Below are 22,988 nucleotides of genomic sequence, written 5' to 3' on the forward strand. Positions count from 1 at the left end.
AAACACACAATCGTAATCCGCGCTAGGAACACGCCAAGCTGTTCACACGGGAACATCACCGTCGCTTTCTGAACGATCGCGGAAATTAAAATGTGATCCCGCCACGGCACACAGGCCAATGGGCGACGGGCCGCAGATGTGAAAGTCCGGTGTCCGCGCTCCTTCCCGGCCGGCACAAGGGTTCCGCACTGGGTTCTCGGCACCTCGCACGACGGCTGTGCGACAACTTGGAAAACTGCTCGCGCTCAGGAGCCGGCGACCGCTCTTCGCGAGAGCCGCATCGTCGCGGGAGAACCCGTAGAGCCAAACAACAAACACACAAAGCAATCGAGCCGCGTTTTTCTCGTTTGTAGGTTGCGCCATCTGTCAGCTAGTAATGAAACTGTTTCCGAGGAAGCGCGGCCTTCGAGATGGTCTACCAGTGCGGCCGCACGAGAATAAAAGGCATGATAAAAGGCCACCAAAACATCGCCAAAGTTAGCGGTGTAAGCACGTTACGTGGTGGCAAACCTTTGTGTGCCCGCAAATTCCCTGGGAAGTCGTCGCCAGTCAGGTTAAACTTGAGGCTAGAGTGTACTAGAATGGGGGGAGTGGGTCCACTCAAGGCTCCACGCTGAGGCGTTTTTTTCGGAAAATCCAGGTGGCGCCACCGTCGCCTTCACCTGAAGACCTGGCCGTGGTTGCCATGGTTACAAGCCCGCTTTGCCGTGCGGTTCGCGGCGGGCGGCAGTCTGGTAGTTCGCGCAGGCCTCGGAAAGTCTCAAGTTCCAGCCATCGCTGAAGGGGGGCGAAAAAATCGACCCCGTCGTAGCTAACAAACAAACCATAGTGGCTCCGTTCAAATCTGCCCTCGGCAACGCCAAAAAATCCGCCAGAGGCGCCGTAATAAAAGCAATATTTAAGAGAAATACAGCTATCATTGCCGCATAAAAGTGCTTTTTCTTGTGTAACTGAAAGTAATGTTTGAATGATGAGTAAATTTGTTGTTTAGTGATTGAAAACATCTCTGCCTTGTCGCTCACCGCTGACGGCCAGCGCGCGGTAGCGAGCAAGCGAACCGTCGCTGTGACCAGTGACGAAGCGCAAAAAGTGCGCCGCTGCGTCTCGGGTGCCGCAGATAACGCGCAGAATATGCGCAGTTATCGTCCGGATGGTTGGCAGCTGGTTTGTTGCCTCCCCGTTTTCTTCCTTGCGAATTCTATCGTTAATGTTGTCTAAAATACGCATGAAAGTTTTTTTAATTCACCGATGTAATCATATTGCAATATTGGTGGGCAGTCGGTGTGCTACTGTATGGTGCCGCAGGAGCTGCGATACCAGCGAAGGCGTCAGTTCCACAGGTTCCTCGACGATGGCAGGTACACGTACTTTCAAGCTCAGCGTTTTTCTTTCTGCTTTGTGACCTCGTTAGCATATCACACTTCACTGCTCTCTGCTTTTGAGTTGTATGCTAACACGTGTGGACAAAGCTGCTATTTCACTTGTACTTGCAAGGTCTGGTGGGCTCAAATGAACGAGTGATTATGCGATGGCATGAGCACGACTTGGCCAGACTGTTGATGAAGCCTACTTTCCAGTGGCGATGTCACAATAAGAGAATGACCGGGATAGAAAATCGTTTCTCCCTTCTCGTATTTCTGCACTTCTTTGAGGCCTTGCATATATCCCATTTATGGATGTTTCATCGGTATCACGTGTTAAAATGCTCATGTTTTCTGCCATTCTGTAGGCATCCACTATAATGTGATTTCTTTGCGTGAACCTGCTTGGTATTCTCAGCCTGACCGCAATACGTTGTAGTAACAACAAACCCGGGGGTCTTCAGGCGTACTCGTTGAAAGCAAGTACTAAAGACTGTAGCAAAAAAAATGCTGATGCTTTACGCCTGTCCTACAATACAAGTTGGTTATTGTGAGCGCTAGCTGACGGGGAAACGGGCAACAAACGTCATCTAATTTGTTTTGTCTCTTTGAAGTACCACGAAGGCTAGTCGTTTACGAGCTCACGATGTCTGAACAAGGGCCTTTTACCGCTTGCTCACTGTCAATAAAGATTATCGTTCGTTCTACTCACTCGTGAATTGTTCTACTGGTGCCAGTTGCCAATGTACTACGCCTTTCGGTTCCATGTAACCTTCGTACGCACAGGTGCTGCGTTCCGAAGGGCGCTTTGGCATGCTGCTCGGCGCATCGACGCGCTCAAAACAAGCGGGCGAAAGATAACGAGACCTCCGTAGCCTTACACGAGTCCCGGCCTCTTTCGTCCACTTCTGTTTAAAAAGGATAGAATAAAAAACCAGCCGAGGCACCCGCGTATGCGCATACGCACCAGGTACGGAATAAAAAACGGCAGCCGTTTGCTTTTTTCTACCTAAATAAACAATAAATTTTGTTTTCCGCTTCCTGTTTACGCAGCGCCATCTCTTGGGTGCCTTCGGTAGTTCCATGCGCTACCGCTGCTTATCTTTCGTACCGTTGTCAAGGCTACAGTTTCCCTTCTCTAAACTGATTCTTTATTCTATGGTTCGCGCGGGTTCGCGTGCTGCTCGCGCGTCGGGCGCAATCTCGCAGCGTTGTTGCTGCGTTCGTGCGTGCGTGGCCGTGAACGGCGTCGCACCGCGTTTCCGCGCCAGCTCAACGAAATCGAAAGGTTTTTATCGCGAAACGCCCTGCTCGTATAGGTAGTCACGTACGCAAGTACCGTGACTTCCGCGGTGAATTGCTTACATTCAAGAGCGTTAGTTGAATTGGCTTTTGCGAAAACGCACGCATCGAAAGTGTAATATGAGCATTAACTGCGACGCTTTTAAGAATGTTAAGATAACTGTGATATATGATAATTAAGTTTACATTTGGCGCAAATTTAGACTCACTGCAGCAAATTAAATATGAGGCAAGACTAAAGTACAAGCTGTTATCCATGAGCAATAAAGCTAATATGCGAACCCTTCTGCAAATTTGCAGCTGTTCGTAAGGGACGCGTGATATTATTGAAAAACTAAACCAGTCCTGTTGCGCTTGGTATCAATACGTGCGTAAGGGTGTAGGCAATTAAGTTTAGTCACATCGGCCGGCAACTGTGCTAATCGTAAGAAATGACTTATAGCGGCGGACGCGCGTCCGTCGCAGTGGCTTTGTGATAGGTTTCGTTCGGCATCTAGTGCTGGTATACGTGTAGGTATTAATGAAATATGTTATATTTTACCTTTTATTTTCGTGTCCTGCGGTACGTGTCCATGCAAACATTTGTTCGAAACATGAACGTGTTCTCACCTATGGATATTGGTAAGAGTCTGAGAGACACCAATAAGAGAAGTGAAATACGTAAAATATTTTATTTTAGATTGACTGCGCGAGCTCTTCGCAGAAATATAAAAAACATCGAAAATATCATCGAAAGGCATCGACACCGTTGCTCGAGGAACGTCAGGCTCGATGTTGTCCTGCTAAGCTTAAGTGCTTTGCTCTCGCTCGTTTCGAAGCGTTTTCCCTGTTCATTCCCTTCACTAAGAAGTGAAGGCGAGTGAGCACGTAGAACGAAACGAGCTTCGTGCTCACTGCATCTTTGTGATCTGGACAGCCGACAGCTTTCGAGTTCAGAAAATTAGTTTTCACCAATGAAAGAATGTCAGAGATGCTCTCTGTGTGCAACATCGAAACACTGAAACATTCAGTAAACAAGTTTTCAAGTGCGGCAATGAATCGTACAGCTGTAGGGAGGGATACAGAAGTCCACCCAGTCGCATTGCTCCGTGAATTGCGAAGGGAGCTGTTCAGCAACCGCGACAGCTTTCTCAAACAGAAGCACTTCTTTGCATTGTACGCATGCCAACTTCAATACACACTTCCTAGCCACGTACCCTGCTGTGTAGTAAATGAGTCTCGAGTCACTCTTCTCCAAAGTCACATCGATCTGGTCAGCAAGCTTTTCTGGCATTGTGGCAATCGTGCTTTCGACCTCGTCTAGTCTCCTCTGTGATATAAGATCATCAATTTTTTTGTGCGTGACCTTTAGACCCTGTCTGCATGCACGGTGACAAGGGCGTTTATCATGTCAGGGTTTGCGTTTGCACTGTCCACACTGTGAGCCAAGTTATAAAAGGACAAGCAGTTGACGGTTATTAGAAACTCATCCGGAGAGGGGTGCGCGTTGCAGCCACTTGACTGGCGAACGATGCCGAAGAAGTGTTCCACGGGATCGGTGCTAAGTCGAGATGTCATGAGATATTTGAAACCAACCCTTTCTGTCAGGTACTTCAGCAATGAAAGGGTATTTGCTATAGTGACCCTAAAACCTATGGCAGTGGACTCGCTGAGAAAGTGCCGCTTGTTGTCACTGAATGATTCCCAGTCATTCAGGAAGTCCAGAAAATCGGACAGAAATGCCGCATCTGTGGAAGCTGGTCTCAGTGCTTCGGCACGAAACCTGGAAGTCATCACGGTGATCAGTCGTTGGATCTTCCTGCAAAATAAACGAAAGGAACTTATGTCAGAAAGGCGCTCATCATGCGTTTGAGATGTTACGATTATACTTAATTCATTGGAACGCAAGCGCGACACACGAGAAACAGCTGAGTTGCCTCGATGCTGCCACACCTTCTCTCGATGTCCTCCTTGTAGAAGGCCAGGCCCCGTAGGACATATGGACCGAATAGTTGGAAGGCGAAAGTGGTTCTCATCTTCTCAAAGTAGTTTGGTTCCAGATGCGTATCGGTCAAATTGGGCATAACTTTCAGTGTCCGAACACTTCTGTCCCGTAGGTACGCCTCCCGAACTGGATGCACGGACACCTAGAAATATAGTTGAGGTAATGCAATGTATGCGAGAAACACAATCTTTGTAAAATGTCAACCATGGATATATACGTACCAATCCCTCTGGTGTTGCAAAGCCTTTCTGGAGAAGACCATTCCTGAGGCATTTTAGCAGATGCGGGAAATCGGAGATAAAGTGCAATTTCCGCATCTCGTCGACAGGATGCTGTATGGCGCCGTTTATTTCCTTCGATGACGCCGACACTCCCGCTAGCTTCCACATCTTTCGGTTCCAGGGGGCTCCGTCACAAGTGATGTGGTCGACGAACAAGCCCGCCTGTTCCACGAGGATGGTAGCTTCCATGAGAATTTTCAATAAAATGTCTCCTCTCACATTTCCTTTTGTCGCAAAAACGCCAACAATTTGGCTCCATCTCCCTGCGAAAGGCACAAACATGATGACCATGCCGTGATCACATTGCTGGTACTTGTCCTCGGGCTTCGTAAATTCTCCAAGGTCCACGAAGCCTTGAATCTGGCCAGACGCCGTCACACTGAAGTGTTCTGACAATTTCATTTCGTCCACCAGTAATCCGCCATGTCTTTCGAGGTCTGACATGCTCGCGGTTTTTTCTTTAGAGTGTTCATTACTGCTGCATTAAAGCCGAATGCCGACTGGTATGACCTCAAGTATCTTTTCAAAGTAGTGTTGCTGGGCATCACGAGAATTTCGTTCTTTCTGATGTGCTGATATAGCCTGGACTCTTTAGTTTCATGAGTAAACATTCGAGGATCCACTCTTGATTGTAGCGCATGCCTTCTTGCTGGTTTGTTTGGCAGCTTGAAAGCAAGCGCGAACACTTGCCTGCTGCTTTCGCGGTAGTGACGATATTTTTTCCTCTAGTGTTTCATCCGCGACATTCGCATTCTTTGCCCTCATCTCTTCGAGACGACCAGCAATGTCCAACAGCCTTGCCGCCATTCGCTTGTTCCTCTGGCTTCAGGACCCGCAGTTTGGCGGAGACTGGGTTTCTTCGTCCTTTCGTTTCAGGTAGCTTTTTCTTGTGAGTATTATCTTCCTCACGTACTTGCATGAAATGCATGAAGAACCTGGAAGTATACGAGAAAAAAAAAGAATGAAGAGCTTGTAGTTTTCTACCATGCATGCTTGAAACGCAATTCATGCACTGTCACTTTCTGTATAGGCAAACTATTCTTTAGTATATGTTAATGTGTACTGGAAAAATTAGGGGTCATATAAATTTTCTAGCATTAAACAGGTTACTCATTGGTTAATTGTACAATATATAAGTGAGGTCTCAATAAACGTTGCGCGCACTCACCTTGTTGTTTAACAGCTCCTTTGCACGTGACACTGAAGACAAGGCGTCGGAATGAGAGATTGCTGCTCCAGTTTCTTCGTAAGAACGTCATAGGTGAAGTCTCTCGCTCTACCTGCCCCTCTGCAAGGGTGAAGAGAATTCTGCGCAGTCGAGGACTTGTTTGGCATCTTCAAGGTTATAGGCGACCTTTTCGGAGAACAGTGTCTTCCGAACATATGTCCGACAAATCACTTCACTGCGATCTGGTACCGTAATTCATGAGCACGGTCTTTTCGATGCTTACAAGTTCATGACTTAGGGAGGCCGAAACATAAGCGATTCCGTCGTAATGACAAAACTTGTGCATTGCCCAGTGGTCGTTGGCCGGACAACGTCTCCAAGTTCAAATGCGTGTCGCTTTGCCTCGCACTTTCGCAATCCTCAAATCTCAGTTGCGGTTCAACTGACAGCAGCACAGTTCTTTTTGACGGCTGTCTTCACAGGTTGGTGGTGAAGCCGCTCTCTTCTTCGTTGACTGCTCCGGTGTGGGCTGCTCGTCAGGACACTCCAGGAGATGAGTAAAATTGTGGGTACAGCATCACTGCGAAGCTCCGGCTTTCCACGCTCTATATATACTTCTCGGCCTTCGATAATATGTACATAATGCCTCAGTATGTACTTTTGCTCGAAGTGCAGCTCGCAAATGGCATCGGTGACTTGCAAGGGCCGATCAGCGCGGTTGAGATTCTGGTCCCATAGCCGGCGTCTTTCTTCGTCTCGAGGTACTCCAAGAGTGAGAGCTTGGGCCGGTTTTTAACTCTGCTGTATCCGGTTTGGCAGCCCACGACACAACAGTATTTCTACGCCTAGACGTGCTCATCCTCTCATCTTTGAAGCAACTTGGAAACACTCCGCAAAGCAACCAGCAGACACATATGTGCGCACGCAAACGTGCCGTCTGCCGCGTATTCTTGTCCAGACGGCTTTGCTGAAAGGGAACTACAAACCTACGCGTTCACGGAAAAAACATACATTTTATTTCATTTCACTTGTTTTTGTCTCTAACAATGTGTAAAAAAAAGAACCAGAAGACAAATAGTGAAAACAGCGCACGAACGACGGTGCATCGAACAGACGACGGCGCGTCGAGCAGACGACAACATCGAGCGCTCAGCGTCCCCGCCAGCGCGTCGTGCGGCCCGAACCGCCGCTCCCGCCCGTAACTGACGTCATCTTCAGGAGAAGGCGACTGCAGCGCCACCAAATTTTCCGCCGTTTATTGCTTCACCCGCGCCGCTTGCCGCCGGCCCCAGTGGACCCACTCCCCTATTCTAGTACACTCTACTAGTAGTAGCACGAGACTAAAAAGCCACCTAAACATCGCCCAATGTTAGCGGTGTAAGTATGTTTCATGTTGGCTACCTTGTGCTGCCGAGCAAACTAGCGCCTTGGTGTACCCAGAAATTCCCTAGTCAAGTTGACGAGAGCAACGAGGGCCAAGTTGAAACTTGAAGTTAGAGGCACTTGATGGCGTGTCTGCTTTAAAGATTTTGTGTATCGGTGTCATGCTTTGTTGTGTTACCTCGCGAGTGTTCGATTAGAAGTGACTGAGTGACTACCAGCAGCCTCAATTACGACGTCATCGACTCTGCTGTCAACTCAGTGCGCTCCAGAATGAGGGATTTGCCTTGTTAAGCTTCACCGCTGCACAGTGGCGTTATGCGAAGAAAACTAAACGTCACGCTGTGAAGCTCTAGCCCTTCGTGGCCGAGAAGGTTCGCTGCCGCAAAAGTGGTTGATAAAACATTTACGCCTTCGGAGCAACTTAAAGGAATCAGCCATATCTCTTGAGGACTGTCCGAGACGTGTGAATATTAAAGCTTACAGGCGTATTTTCGGTTTGTAATAATGGATATATCGAATTGTTTCGCGATCCCCTTCGAATCCGAGAGTCCGACGATCGTCAAGTGAGGTGAAACTTGAGGCACTCGAGAGCGTACGTTGCGTTAAAATGTATGCCCTGCTTTATGTTACCTCGCGAGTGTTCGCTTGCATTTATACAGATTCTTAAGACTATCAGCAGCGCTAAGAAATCCATCATTTGCGCATTTATTATTTGACCTGAAATGTAGCAACTGGCGTTTGAAGTAGAGATCCGTAGCTGCGCCTCGTCGCAATTGTGCAGCAAGTTGACACTATGCGATCACGCTGAATTCAGGCCACCTGATTCATTGGTATCTTGTAATAATCTCTGTTGGCATAATTAAGTTTCTCCGTGACACAATTCCAAGCTATTCCAAGAAGTGGCTTGGTCTGTTCTCTAATAGGTTTGCTGCTAATTCGTTGCGTGGCAGGTAGAAGAATTGAGAAACTTTAATTTGCTATGCACTTGCGCATTTATTAGACGTTTGGATGCTCGTACGGTGACTGGAGACCGCGTGGGCGCCTTTTTTGTAATTAAAGAAGACAAAGCATCAGCTAGTAACGTACGTGACAGTTACGATTTCCCTGCTAGTGGGCTTCGCTGCACAACGAATCATCGATGCACAGTACATGCTTTGTGGCATAACACAGCTGCAATGCCATAAAGCTGACTATAGTGAATCTGTCATCTTGTAGCACGTATTGACGTGTATATAATGCAAATATATAGTGCATTGAATCCAAGGGGCAGTGCAAGCATGGCGTAAACAAGCAGGGTACGAGTCAAAATATGGGCGGCGTGCGCAGCACAGATTTCTTTGCGTTCCACAATGAAGGAATTGCTTTGTAAGTTTTACCGCTACACAGGGGTGTAATGCGACGAAAACTAAATGCCACGCTTTGAAGCTTGCTACCTGTGGCTGCAATTAGTTGCCGGAAAGATGTATCGCCAGGTTGCTTCAGTGGCGCAAAGTGTTGTCTGGTCCGGTACGTAGACGTTTCACACGAGCAGGTTGATGAAAAACAAGTAATGGGAAAACTTTAACGGCTTCACAGCAGCTTTAGGAACGAACAATTGTCTCGAGGGACAGTATGAGACGCATGAATATTTATTGATATATACTGAGTATGTGCAGCACAATGAAACGAAGATAGGAGAAGACACATAAACGACATAGACTGGCTATGTCGTTTATAGTGTCTCTCTTCTTCGTTTCATTGAGCTGCACATACTCACTATATATCAAGACATGTACCAACTATATTTAAGCTTCCGACAGGCATTTTATGCATTTTTAATTACGGGTATATCGAACTACTTAGCGATGCCCTTTGATTCCGATGCTATGCGAGTTTTACTGTATGTACACTTAGCCGACAGTGTGCATTGTAACACATTGGTCAGTTCAGCGAAGCATTATGTGGTGAGCCGAGCATGATTCCTGAGGCGTAAACAAATACTTTTTTTATTATATGATATTTAGGAGATGTTGGTGCTTCTGTATAGCACCGGCTACTCCTTTCACTGATGATGGAATATGTGAAAAGCACAGCAATGAAAAAAAATATTTCATACAGAAACAGCTAGGCAAAAAAAAGTTATTCACAATGGTGTTCATATATCGGCTTGATACCGCACGCATGCGATGAGAGCATGCATGCATATGCGACATATATCGGCTGAGGATGGCCTAGATCCATCACCACGATGTGTTCGGTAGGCACCGGGAACTCCACTGATCGGATGAGAAAATAAGCAATCTGCATCGCTGCGCCTAGTACACACATACTGTGCTCCAAGGGGGCCGGCTTCGGCGTGACGCTCGTTTGCGTGGTGGTTCGATCGCCACAAGCATTCGTTTAAAACAAGCAATAATAATGATTATTCGGTGACTATCACGGAATACTGGAGCTAAACTTTTTCTAAGGCACCTTTTGGGAAAAGCTGGCTGAACCACAAAACAAGTCCCAAACAGCAGCTCATATGAATATAGCACGCTAGCTGTTCCGATCATGTCTCAAACTCCGTCATCCAAAAAGAACCAGCTTCGTAAACTAATGCGCTTGATACGCCAGCAAGGTTAACACAAAGATGAAACCTAATGCACTGTGCGGCTATGCTGCGCAGTGATCTCATTGAGCTGAAACAAAACTGATTCCAATTCCCCTTTCTTGCAAACTGCGTGTCCCTTAGTCAAAAAGTGGCCCTTCCCAAAGAAAGCAGCAAGTATGCACCTTAATTCGTGCGTCCATTAAATCAAGCCACCTGCATTTCCATGGTTAAATCGCATGATCAACGTCTCGCACGCGGCACAGCCACGGGACTAGGCTAGGTACATCTCGCTTGGAATTTCCTAGGGACAGCACCAAAAAGTGGTCTGGCAACGCGGGCATGTTTTGGTGGCTTTTTAGTTACGCACCGCCCGCGTTCTATCGAGAGGAGGGAGGGACGGAGAGGAGGGAGGGAGAGAAGAGGCCTGCTACCGGCACGAGACAAGCCGAGCATGCGAGGGAGGGAGAGGCTTAATGCCGGCACGAGACGAGCCGAGCATGCGTAGTAGGGGTGTGGACGGCGGCCGACGCCGCAAGTGCAACTAAGAAACGCTCCGCATTTAATACGCACGTATTCTCTAAGCTTCATAAAGACTTTGGCTGGCATAATTTCTATACCGAATTGCATGTATTCTAAAGCGGCCACCATGCGCAATTAAAAGCGTTTTCGGCACGTACTCAATTTCATCCGCGCATTCAATATTCACTGTGTTACAACAACAGTGCAACTGCAACTATAAATAGTGCCATGGAGCTCGTCAATTTGTTATGATGAACAAGACCAGGAATAGCGCGGCGATTTCGGCTGCGAAGAGGTAATCTGTTCCCAGAGCAGAAGCTTTCAAGAGCTGCTTCCCTTGTTGTCGTTGTTGTTTTGTTGTTGTTGTTGTTGTTGTTGTTGTTGTTGTTTTGTTGTCGTTGTTTTGTTGTCGTTGTTTTGTTGTTGTCGTCGTCGTCGTCGTTGTTGTTGTTGTTGTTGTTGTCGTCGTCGTCGTCGTGTTGTTGTTGTTGTTGTTGTTGTTGTTGTTGTTGTTGTTGTTGTTGTTGTTGTTGTTGTTGTTGTTGTTGTTGTTGTTGTTGTTGTTGTTGTTGTTTAAAAATGATGACTGAAATTTAACGCTCGCCAGGCCGCAAGTCTTAAGATGGTATCTCAGTTTTCCTGGTTCACTCCCAGGAAACCTCGTATCCCAGTTTTCCTGGTATCTCAGTGAAATGGAACCATCTGTGGAGTTTCAGAGATGCTACATGTTCGAATGTGCACCAATGAATGTTTTCTTCCCATGTGCTCGAAAAACTCTTACCCTTCCCACTGCAATCACAGGCATCGAGTCGGACGAAGAACTTACAGACAAGGAACGCGAGATCAAGGCTCGCGATCATTGTGAATCCTTCAGCATAAAGGATGGCGGCAAGTACATCATTATGGGCATGGACCCCAAGTACAAGGAGAAGGATGACTTCGGACAAGAACAGTGAGTGTTGATCAACGCTGTCTCGATCTGCACTGTCCGTAAATTCCGGTGGTTTTGTGTTTCCTTTTTTCTATTTTCTCAGGCGAGAATGATGCACTTCGTATAACTTTACATATAGAATTACAAAGAAGACAGAAATTCAGTGAAAGGCGGACGCTTAAAGCGACGAGAAATCGTTGAACAGGGGATGACGCTGTAGCCATGTCGAAATATCGTCGAAATATCATCGAAATATCGTCGAAACGCGTTCCATTTCCTGTTCAGCGATTTTACGTAGAGTTAGCCTCACTCGTCTCTGGCCACCCTTAATTCCTATGAGTGTTTTTCTTTGTTATTATTTGCTATTTTATGCCCCTAGATTTTCACTATTATTCCGTAATCTTCATTCGCTAGGTTTTAGTCATTTGCTTCCTTGTTGCTTGCAGTGTAATTTCCTTGCTGCTTCCTTTTGTAAGATTCTGACACAGCCGCTCCTTTAGGAGGAATACCTCGTAGGTTATAAACGACAATGTTCAAAACGTTGGCGCATTGCCTTTGCAGTAAGATCGAGAAGTCCGGCAGAAAAACTGAAGTAGGCCTACAGTATGCCTGGGTAATAATATCTCGTAGCAAAAGCAACAAATAATTCCAGCGGCGGCTGTGCTATCGCCCTACACGCATAAATGCACAGGGCGTCATCGAACACTAATGTGTCTTTGGTTTCACTACACATTCAACATATCCCACCTTATATATTTGGTCAATCGGGGAATAAAAGGCTACGGCGCTGATACAGTCTCACAAATAGCTGAACTTCATTCTTTCTTTTTTGTGTGATTGAAGAAATTGTTGTTGCTTCCAAATGTTGAAACTGTGTTCACAGTCATGTCAGCCAATAAGAACTCGCCATTCGCCTATGACCACAAACTGACCAATGCTGCCTACCTTTTAGAACATGATGAACTTATAAATCTGATGTCTCTGTAGTTATGCGGTCCCTCTTATCTGCTACCTTCATTTTGATGGAAAGCGTGGATTTATACTACATAGATTGCTGTCTTTCTTTCTGTTTCAAAGCTACGTCTACGTGATAGACAGTGACTTGTCGTAATCGACCGCTCATTGAAGAGGAGGGGCGCCAAAAGACTGAAGAGTACAAAGCAAGGACTGCAGGGACAAAAAGCGGCAGAAGATCCGGATAGCGAGCCTTGTGACTGGGATAAGCTTGTCGCTTGGTTCGTCCAGCAATTCTCCAACGAGGACACGCGCTGCTACACCTAAGCACTCCTTGCTCTCACGCGGTTTTTGTTTTTTGTTTTTTATTTGTCAGGCCGCGTCCGCAGTCATTCGAAAATAAACGCCCGGAGGAAGAAGGAGCAAACTTTATTTAAAGTAAAGAGAGGTCTTGGAGGCCGGTGCTGGTGGCCCTGGTGATCTGAGTCCTTATGGTCCGGGACACCGCAAGACTGCCGCCGCTGCTGCCGCTGCTCTCGCCCTTTGGGCTATAGGGCCCATTGGGCTTAAAGTCCAGAGCAGTCGCGGAGAGTGGTCTACCATGCCTCTCGTCCAGGAACTTTTGATTCGGATTCAGTTGCCGTACTTCGACACAGTGCACGCTATTCTAGAACGTTCCTGCTATTAGCCTGCAACGATTAATGCACGTATCAAAACGCGAACTGTGTGTATCTGATCTGTCCTACGCATAGACAAGTTCCAATCGATTTATTAACCACGTGTCGCGTCTAAATTGGACGAGCTTTAGTTTAGATGACGGAATGTTTTAATGTTGTTTGTGGTGGGAATCCCAATTCAAAACCGGTGAAGTACATCACTGAACGAAAACGAGAGCTTAATTAGCTAGTCATCAAATTTGTCTCACAGTACAATTTTCAGCTTGCTACGTCCGGGCACCTACACCAATTAACGAACTTAAAGGGACACTAAAGGCAAATATTAAGTCGACGTTGATTGCTGAACTAACGGTCCAGAAAACCTCGTAGTGCTACTTTTGTCCCAAGGAAGTGCTTATTTTGAAAGAAAATCACGTTTTAGTGGTCCGCATCGCGTTAGCGCACTTCAAATGGCCCGCCTGAGAGCGGTGTTTCTCACGTCACTGCTGCCGTGCCCAACGTTGCCCGCCTTTACTGCGCGGCGGCGTGCACTGGCGGCGTGCGCCATTCGGGCATCCGGCAACATCACATGCATGCAGCATTTTGTCGAACTTTCTGTCACAGCGACTTTCACGAGCGCGCAGAACACACGCGGCAGTACGCGATACCGAAACTACCACTGAGACGCGACCGCGTGAGCGAAGCATGGCGCCGGGCGAAGCGCAGTTGGACGAAAACGGAACCTTTGAAGCACGCGCGCTATTCCCCATGGCAACGCCAAAAAGGTTCTTTTTTCCATGAATCAAACGGAAACGAACAAGCAGCATTTTATTACGTCTCTTGATGCACGGAAGGTTCTTTTTTTTTTCTTGCAGCTAGTTTGATTACGAGTGATTAATTGTAGTCGAACTCTCTAACGTCATCGGGTTCATTTCCAAAATGTGCCGCTGGTGGCACTCATCGTGTGATACATTTAGCTTAATTTCTCGGTAATTAGGGCACTGCTGTTGATAATATTGCCGTTTTAGACGTTCATACATTGAGCTTTCACTCTGATATAAATTGTTATTTGCCTTTAGTGCCCCTTTAAAGCCAGGAAGCTTCCATTGCTTCCCCAATTAAAAGTTAACGTAGGAAATCCCACTTTTCATATAGGCGCAGTCAATCATACTGTAATATTTTCAGCATAGGTCTCTCCATGTACCAACGCAACATACATATGAATGTTAAAACAAGTAACTACAATGAAAATTCCCTGCGGGAACTCCACTGAACTTATGTGCGAATAAACACTTACGAAACTCAACATGCCAGGCACTGTCACCGACCCCCTTTTGCATATTCCAGAGCGGCCAGCACATTGTTCGAGTCAACTGTTGTGAACACCCTCGTGACGTCCTTGGGATTAGGAGGACAAACGTCTATAGAACAATAACGAAAATACTCCACACAGAACATCCTCTGGTATATAGTTCTCCTTGTGATGCGTAAAATTCTTATTGTAGGAAACTCTATGACGGCAGCTTTCCCTGGCACATTGTTGTCGGGCGGCACCGACGCAGCGGCTAACATCTTTCTACCGTTCGTCCGCGTCTGGAAAGGCTCCATGAAAGGCGCATGCCTCAACCACCGACACATGTTTTTGTCATCAAACTTTTGCAAAGTCAGAATTATCCTGGTGTGTACAATCCTTCATGTTGGCTTTACATCTTGCCCCAGAAAGGGCTCTTATTACACCACCACGAAATATTTCAACGAACCCTTACAGAAAGTGTTCTTTTACATTAGTTTCGTACCACCGGCACAACGCATTCGTATGGTTCAAATATATTGACATTCTGCAAGGTTGGGTGTGTAGCCCGTTTTTCTTAACCAGCGAATGTTTGTTGTTTTTTTTTTCCTTTATTACGCTCCCCTTCTCCATTTAATCATTAATAAAGACGTTCTACTCTCCCTCTCTCACTTATTGCCTGGTTTTCATCACACGTAACAGACAACAGAAAAAAAAATACAGGAAATACAAGATTACTCATACTAATGATCATTTGGACTAGAAAGTTAAATACTTCTTCGCTGGCCTGTCAAAGTTGGAAAAACGCTTCAATGAACTACATCATCCTGCGAGGGCATTCATTTTGGCGGTTTATCCTGAATACCATAGGTTTCTTTTATATATGTTGCATATTCTATAATATACTTTCTAGTGAATCGAGCGTCGGGATCAGTATTTTAACGCGATAGCGTTAAAGAGCTCGTTTCGCAGAAATTCCGGTGTCGGTGTTGGCGTCGTTGGTTGTGAGCGAAAAACAATCTTGTCCGTGACAGAAAAATCGAGAAAGATGCAAATAAAAAACTCTAAAAAGGACTCTTGAGCTTCGCCTTCAAGAGTAAAACGCGATAGCTTGATCGGACCCCGGGCGGATCGCCTTCTCAACTGCTAGCCTAGCTTCGGATCTCCGTGCATGTCTCAACCGTGCCGTACTGAGAAACGAACGACTGTGCGCGTAACATTGGCCGCTTCAAAGTATGTGTCTGAGCGCTTTGTAATGGGTGGGCCTTTTAAACACCCACTCATTGCGCAGTTCACATGTTTTGACGCCTGGCGCGATTCTACGCTTCTGCCACGCAATATTATATGCGTTAAGGAGACTCCTTCCACTACATGACATTCATTCATGTTTAAAGCAAAAGCTTTTTAAGCGCAGAGAAAATGAGAACAGAAGAACTAAGATTTTGACAGTTGTTCTGTCCTCGTTTTCTGTGCGCTTAAAAAGCTTTTGCTTTAAACATGAATGTTCACCAACTAGCCGATCTCGCCGTCTTGATGACATTCATGCTGCCCACCCATTACAAAGTGTGCAGCTGCGACGGTGCGCGTGGCACTTCACGGCCGCATAATGGGTACATGGCCAATTTTCAAAATGAAGAATTGTCACGTAGTGGGCACTTAACAACTCTGCTTGCAGTAGGCATTCTAGGATACTAGTTTGAAACGGCCAATGTTACGCGCGCAGTCGTTCGTTTCCTTATGACAAGGTTGGGGCATTCACCGAGAACCGAAGCCGGGCTATCAATTGAGAAGGTGATGCGCACGGGGCCCAATAACGCCACCGCGTTCTACTCTTTAAGGCGAAGCTCAAGCGTCCTCCAAGTTTTGGGCCGCCATTCTTTTCCATATGGTGTGCATGCCCAGTGGGGTAATGGCACTTGGTTTCCGAGCATGGAGCCTGAGGCTGGAAACCCAGAACCACCGAAAAATTTATTTTATTCTTTTATTAAGGCGAAAGATATGCCTCATCAAACGCTAAAATTGACCGTCGGCATCGACCGTCGTTCCGCGGCGTTGGAGTCAACACGAGTAATGCGAAAAATCATCAAGTGATGACATCATCACATGACATCGTCGCCTGGTCAGAAGTGCATGGGCCGATCACGGAGGCAATGCGAAACCAGGTGAGGTGCAGACAGCTTGCAATGCCTCCGATCCTGGAGCGTGGACGCAGAGAGACAAAAAAATATAGAAAGAAACAGACACAAAAAAAAAGATTGCAAAAAGAGAGAGCGAGACAGAAAGAGAACGAAAAATAGAAAGAGGAAGCGAGAAATAGAGCGAGAGAGAAAGGGAAGAAAGTGAAAGAAAGAGCGAACTCGAAAGAGAAAGAAATATGGGACAGCCGAAATAGAAATAAAGAGAGACAAAAATGATGTAAGAAAAACAGAGAGAAAGAGGAAGGAAGACGGGGAGAAAAAAGGAGAAAAATAAAGAGAAACAAAGAAGGCTGCCCAGCTCCGCACTTCCTACAGGCTTGGCACCACTACTTCGAAGCTGCCTTATTATTTTTTTAAGTGAGGATTTGACGTACTTGACAGAGGGACGGACACAGTTTTGTCGTTGAATGATTATATAAATGCTTACTCATTTAATAAAAATTCCACGCAGAGTCTTCTTTGAATTCTGTCTAAGGGTTGCGTGAGAGTAGTTATACCGTGGGAAAGTCTGTGGTTGCGGCATTCCCTGGAACATTTTTATGGGGCGGCATCGGCATGACGTCGTCTTGTATCGACATACTTTTCCTGAGCGTCTTGGAAGGTCGAGCGAAAGGCCCGTCCCGCGATAATCTAAATGCTCGTTTGGTATTAAAGTTTCGCAACGTCGGTATTTTCCTGATATGTACAGTACGGTCCACTCTTAGAGGGAACACACGAGCGTGTGGCCGGCTGTCCGCGGAGCGCTAACTGCTGGCGAGATTTGTAAATGCAGCGCATGCCTATAGATTCAATACGGCGGTTCGTGCCCCGCGTCGTCTGTTGCTTCCATGCGCCAGCGCTCGGCGTCCTCTGATCCTTACTGCTTTTGTTTTCCAAGTTAGAAGCAAGCGATAACAACTCTGCCTTCCGCTAGTTGAATAGGCAGTTATTTTATTGTCGGAAGGGCAAGCTTAGTATATATGTTCGCTGCAGCATGCTTCAATTGCCTCGTCTGTTATCGAAAGTGGCCAGTTGCTGTAGCAGTGTGTGAAAAATGTATGACTAGCTTGAGCAAGCTTTTGGTGCTGTTTTTCTTGCACAAATTGTATTCTATTTTCATTTGAAAGAGCACGGACGTGCACCAACACACCAGCTTTGCATCCTTCAAAAGTCTTGTAGCTAGTTCTTGCCCCATATGTCCTCTGTCGCAAAAGTATAATCAACGAGATGTCTCCTTCAAGTTTACCTTCAGATATCATTCCGTGCACGCCTTATTTCATTGTGCGCATGTGTTGTAACAGAATAATCTTGTTGTAAAAAATAGTCGATCTTAGGAGCTTCTGCGCATGATGCTTCAGCGAGCATAGAAACCAGTCCCTTTAAACCTTGCGAAAGAGTGCAGCAATAGACAAATGCGGATATTTGTTTTTCTGGCTGTTGAATGCAGAGTGACGGCTAGATAAATCGCACTCCGAAAAAACGGAACCACTTTCTAGCGCTTTCCAGGAATTGCCTGGCGCATGGGCGGAGAACTAGCAGACGACTCCGGGCGCGCGCCTCCCTTACCAGTGTATGCGCATGCGCCGCACTTACAAATCTCGCCGCTAGTCAGCGCCGCGCGAGCTGTCAGCCACGCGCTCGCGTGTTCCCTCTAAGAGTGGACCGTACTGTACAGTTCTCCACGTCGGCTGCACATGTTGATCTAAGAGCTCTTTTATTCTGCCATCACGAAATATTTCAACAAAGCATTCGTAGAAAGCGTTCACCTTTTACACTTTTTTTGTTGTATTGCATGTACAACATATTCATATGGTTCAGATATATTCACATTCTGCAAGCGTGGTTGTGCAGTCTAGTTGGAGAATTCCACTTTCGGCCACCGTATTCGCCGCGAGATCGGGCTACAGGTGGCAGCACCGTCGCTGCGCTAGTGTGGATAGGCGGTTGTCGGCGCGTATACAAACGTGCACAAGAGCGCTTCGTTGTGAGCGATTTGACCCGATTTCCGGCAAACAAAATGCGTTGACTGCAGCTTTGTGGTAATATGTGCGCTATTCATTCCCGAAAAATGCGCGAAGCGCGCGGAACGTTACAATTACTTGTGAGAGAACCGCATTCTGCCAACGAACGGGTTGCTCGCCTTCGGCGACAGTCGGCGTTTTCGCAATGGGTGACGTTTTCTTGCTGTTTTATTTGTACATGTTTAGCTTGCGTTCCATCTACTACGCACTGCTGTATAGCGCGACTGAATTAACTATTTACTTCTTGTTCATTTGGATGCCCTTCAACAGAAAGAAAGACCGTATTCCTGCACGATGAGTTTAAATAGCATTTTGTGCACTGCGTGCTCAAATATTCATTCGTATTTATTATTCAGTTCTCCATGAAATGTAGGACAGTTGATAGGTTTACTGAGGAAAGCTACGTGGCTGACAGCGCTTTAGCGTTACGGAGACGTTTAGCACGCACACGCTTGTTTTTATTCCAGTAACAAACAGTACACAAAGGTAACTGTACAGCACGGAAATTTCTTCGATTGATTACTTGCACGACAGTAATGGAACAAAGGTCCTGTTATTGCACGGGACCAAAGTACGTTTTTTCATACGAATAATGTCCGCTGCCTTCCGTCAATCTAAATAACGCAGCAGAAACACTCAAGATCATGTAAAGAAAAAAAGATGTGGTTTCGCGTGAAATTACTACGACATAAATGTAAACTACGCCGTTTGGATTAATTTCGACCATCAGCGCTCTTTAACGCGCACCTTAATCTAAATACACGGGTGTTTTTGTATAAATTCCGCCACAAGTTAAAATTGCGCTAGGCAACTCAGTTTTACGATTTCCGTGTCATTTCATTTTTTGTTCTTTTTAGGGAACAACTTAAGTACCGAAGTGTCAGACGTGACTTAACAGAAATATTTCTCTCTAGTGAGACCAGGACCGTGCACAACTAAAGCTCGTCGCGTAACATATAAACAACACCTAACCACAACGCTCAAGTACATGCGAGCCTTTTTTTATACCACCGCGCCACTAAAAGGCTATATTCGCATGAAATTTAATACTTCTCATCTTTAGGGCAATGCCAAGTGCACTATGCAACGCGCTTGAACCACGGAGCGGCACCTACACTGATATGACTCTCGTGAACGGAGGGTACGACGACCACACACAGCACTCTCGACAAGTCCACCCACTGATCTTATTACAGTACTGATCTTATTACAGTACATATACAGCTTTGGCCTGCGATACTTAGGTGGTGCAGGCAGGGCATAGTTTTTTTTAATTTATATTTCATTTATTTTCGCCCAACTCCACTTTAAAGTACATATACAGCCGATCAAGGCCAAATGCTTCTTTACATCGTGTTAGGCATACGTACGAGCGGTTAAAGTTGCACTAACACAACGGAACAAACCGCCTTTTGAGGATCTGCATGACGTACGCGCACATGCAAACACAACGTGGCTAGCAAACGACGCATGGAGCAATCCACACTAGGCGCGGTTCAGCCAGAAGCCGCTAGGCGGCCACGTGAGCTCCGTCGGAGTACGTCGGAGCGGCATCAGCGGCCAAATAGAGCCGCGGTTCAGGGTTGTTCACAACGAGGATCGGAATTATCAAGTGCTACTAACAGGACGACCTGTCACATCATTTTTGCACACCGATGTACCGTACCTAGAAGGTAAACGGAACGGGCGAGTGATGGCCGAACTACATCGCCAGCGGTGAGTACATGTCTTGTATACATGACATGCGCAAACGTAAATTGCGGTGGTCATGCGATATGTTTTGGCTGACTGCCTTATCGGTGGCTCCGGCGTAGGAGTGCTTTTACAGCAGAGCTGTTGTGGCCGAGGCTTGCCGTGTGTCGTGGATAGAAAATTATCATCATCACGAACCGGCACGCGCTCGATCACCGCCCAAGCATTCTGTACAGATGGTTAAAGGGACACTAAAGGCAAATATTAGGTCGACGTTGATTGGTGAAATAGTGGTCCAGAAACCTCGTAGCGCTACTTTTGTGCCAAGGAAGTGCTTATTTTGAAATAAGCACTTCCTAGTGGTTATTTCAAACCACTAGACCACTAACCACTAACCACTAGACCACTTCACGGTGGTTTAGTGGTTATGGCGCTCGACTGCTGACCCGAAGGTCGCGGGATCGAATCCCGGCCGCGGCGGCTGCATTTTCGATGGAGGTGAAAATGTTTGAGGCCCGTGTACTTAGATTTAGGTGCACGTTAAAGAACCCCAGGTGGTCGAAATTTCCGGAGCCCTCCACTACGGCGTCTCTCATAATCATATCGTGGTTTTCGGACGTTAAACCCCAGATATTATTATTAAATAGAAGCACGTTTTAGTGGTCCACATCGCGTTAGCGCACTTCAAGTCAGCCGCCTGAAAGCAGCCTTTCTGACGTCACTGTTGCCGTGCCCAAGCTTGCCCGCCTTTACTGCGCGGCGGCGTGCACTGGCGGCGTGCACCATTCGGGCATCCGGCAACATCACATGCATGCGGCATTTTGTCCAACTTTCTGTCAGAGCGACTTTCACGAGCGTGCAAAACACACGCGGCAGTACGCGATACCGAAACTACCACTGAGACGCGATCGCGTGAGCGAAGCCGGGCGCCGGGCGATGCGCAGTTCATGCGATAATGGAACCTTTGGACCACGCGCGCCGTTCCCCATGGCAACGCCTTTTTTCCATGAATCAAACAGAAACGAACAAGCAGCATTTTATTACGTCTCTTGATGCACGGAAGGTTCTTTTTTTATTGCAGCTATAGTTTGATTACTAGTGATTAATTGTAGTCGGACGCTCTCACGTCATCGGGATCACTTCCAAAATGTCCCACTCATGGCGCACTTCGTGTGATACATTTAGCTTAATTTCTCGGTAAGCAGGGCACTGCTGTTGATAATATTGCCATTTTAGACGTCATACATTGAGCTTTCACTCTGACGTACATCATTGTTATTTACCTCTATAGTGTCTCTTTAACAAGAGAAGTTGAAGAGTGCCCAGAAGATCCGCTGTGACCCGGCCTTACTGGTCTTAGGGCAAGCTTCGCTAATTTTTTTCCAACTTTCCTTTCAACGCTTGGGGATGTTTCTGAGCCTGCCACAAGTATCTATAGCACCGGCAAGCAGCTCTTTCCGGAAGCGCTGGCTTGATGCGATACACACACGGCGCGTGTCGGTGCCCAGTCTTTCTTTCCTTGGGAACTCGATGATTGCCGTGGTGGGCGCAGTTCAGTTATTTCAAAAGAAAGGCCATCGATTTGCGCGTGCTTTTATCTATATTTATGCGGAAGCTAAGCAAAAATCATGACATCACGACGCAGGCGACTACGGTGTTTCCGTCAAAGTTGCGAAAATAGCCGGTTAGCGCATAAAGCTATATACCTCTTGCGTCGACTGTTGGAACAAGCGCTTCTTCGCCTTAAAGTTAAATGAGAGTTGAGATTAAAGTTGAAAGCGAGGAGCATATCGGAAGGCCCCGCAGATTTTCCCGTGTTCGAATTTTCTTTGCACTTGCTATGCACGTAGCTCGTGACACCGCTTCTGCACCGGGGGACGCAGATAGGCAAGTAAGTGCTCGCGCTTTCCGTTTGCTTTCTGGGGCGCTTTCTGAGGAAAACTTCGGTGGTGGGTTGTCAAGTATGAAGCTGCTTAATAACATTGTCGCTCAAGGGCGTATCGAATGAGTCACGTTTGTGCCGTCACGTTCAAAAGGGGTGACTGAGTGAAAAATCGCTACCTGCAAAGGACTTCGAGGTGAAGGACAGTCGACGCATCGTGATTGGCCTTGGCAATCACGCAATGCACTTCGGGTTACATTGGACGCTGCATAACGCGCCACACGAGGGCACTTGTAAAGCCCTGGTGTCTTACGACTGTGTCGCGGACGTGGCGAGAGAGCGATGACGGGTGCATGGTCTTCAGGTTAGAGGTTCCTCGACAGTCACCCGGGTGTCCAGGAAGGATCTGTGGGCGGATGACGCACCCTACCTGCTACGCGTATCAGTTGAGGAAGCTCTGGTAGCGATCCCTGGATGAACACCACTCTGTCTTCGATGCCGCAGCACGCGACACTTCCGGCGCATTGCCGCGCCCAGTGTTGCGCTCGTTGTCTTCGTTACGGCCGTGACGAGTCACAGTGCGTGAGAACGTATGCAGACGTAGCAGGGCCGACGGCTGCGGACGAAAACGCTGGACTTTTTTATGGATGAAGTTGATGCCGAGGATGCCTCTGCGGGAAACGCCAACGAAGTGAAAGCCGCAGCGACACAATCACCGAAACTGCAGGGGCAAACGACTGCCGGAGCAGCGGGTGTGCCCGGAACACCTACACGGCCTGTGTGCAAGCGCTCGATCGTCAATGTTCATAACCAG

The 22,988-nt window shown here is 47.0% G+C and overlaps 1 protein-coding gene across 1 annotated transcript in view; it reads left to right on the top strand.

The window, feature by feature from the left end:
- Nucleotides 1–12,836, top strand: part of LOC125757781 (uncharacterized) — an 18,238-nt gene extending 5,402 nt beyond the window's left edge. Inside the window, exons 3-4 of the mRNA XM_049413936.1 lie at nt 11,372–11,522; nt 12,579–12,836. Of these exons, the coding sequence (XP_049269893.1) occupies nt 11,372–11,522; nt 12,579–12,612 (185 nt within the window). The 3' untranslated portion in view covers nt 12,613–12,836. The remainder of the gene's footprint in view (nt 1–11,371; nt 11,523–12,578) is intronic.
- The last annotated feature ends 10,152 nt before the right edge of the window (nt 12,837–22,988 follow it).

This window comes from Rhipicephalus sanguineus, chromosome 3 (genome assembly GCF_013339695.2).
Source record: "Rhipicephalus sanguineus isolate Rsan-2018 chromosome 3, BIME_Rsan_1.4, whole genome shotgun sequence".
Classification (NCBI taxonomy): Eukaryota; Metazoa; Arthropoda; class Arachnida; order Ixodida; family Ixodidae; genus Rhipicephalus; species Rhipicephalus sanguineus.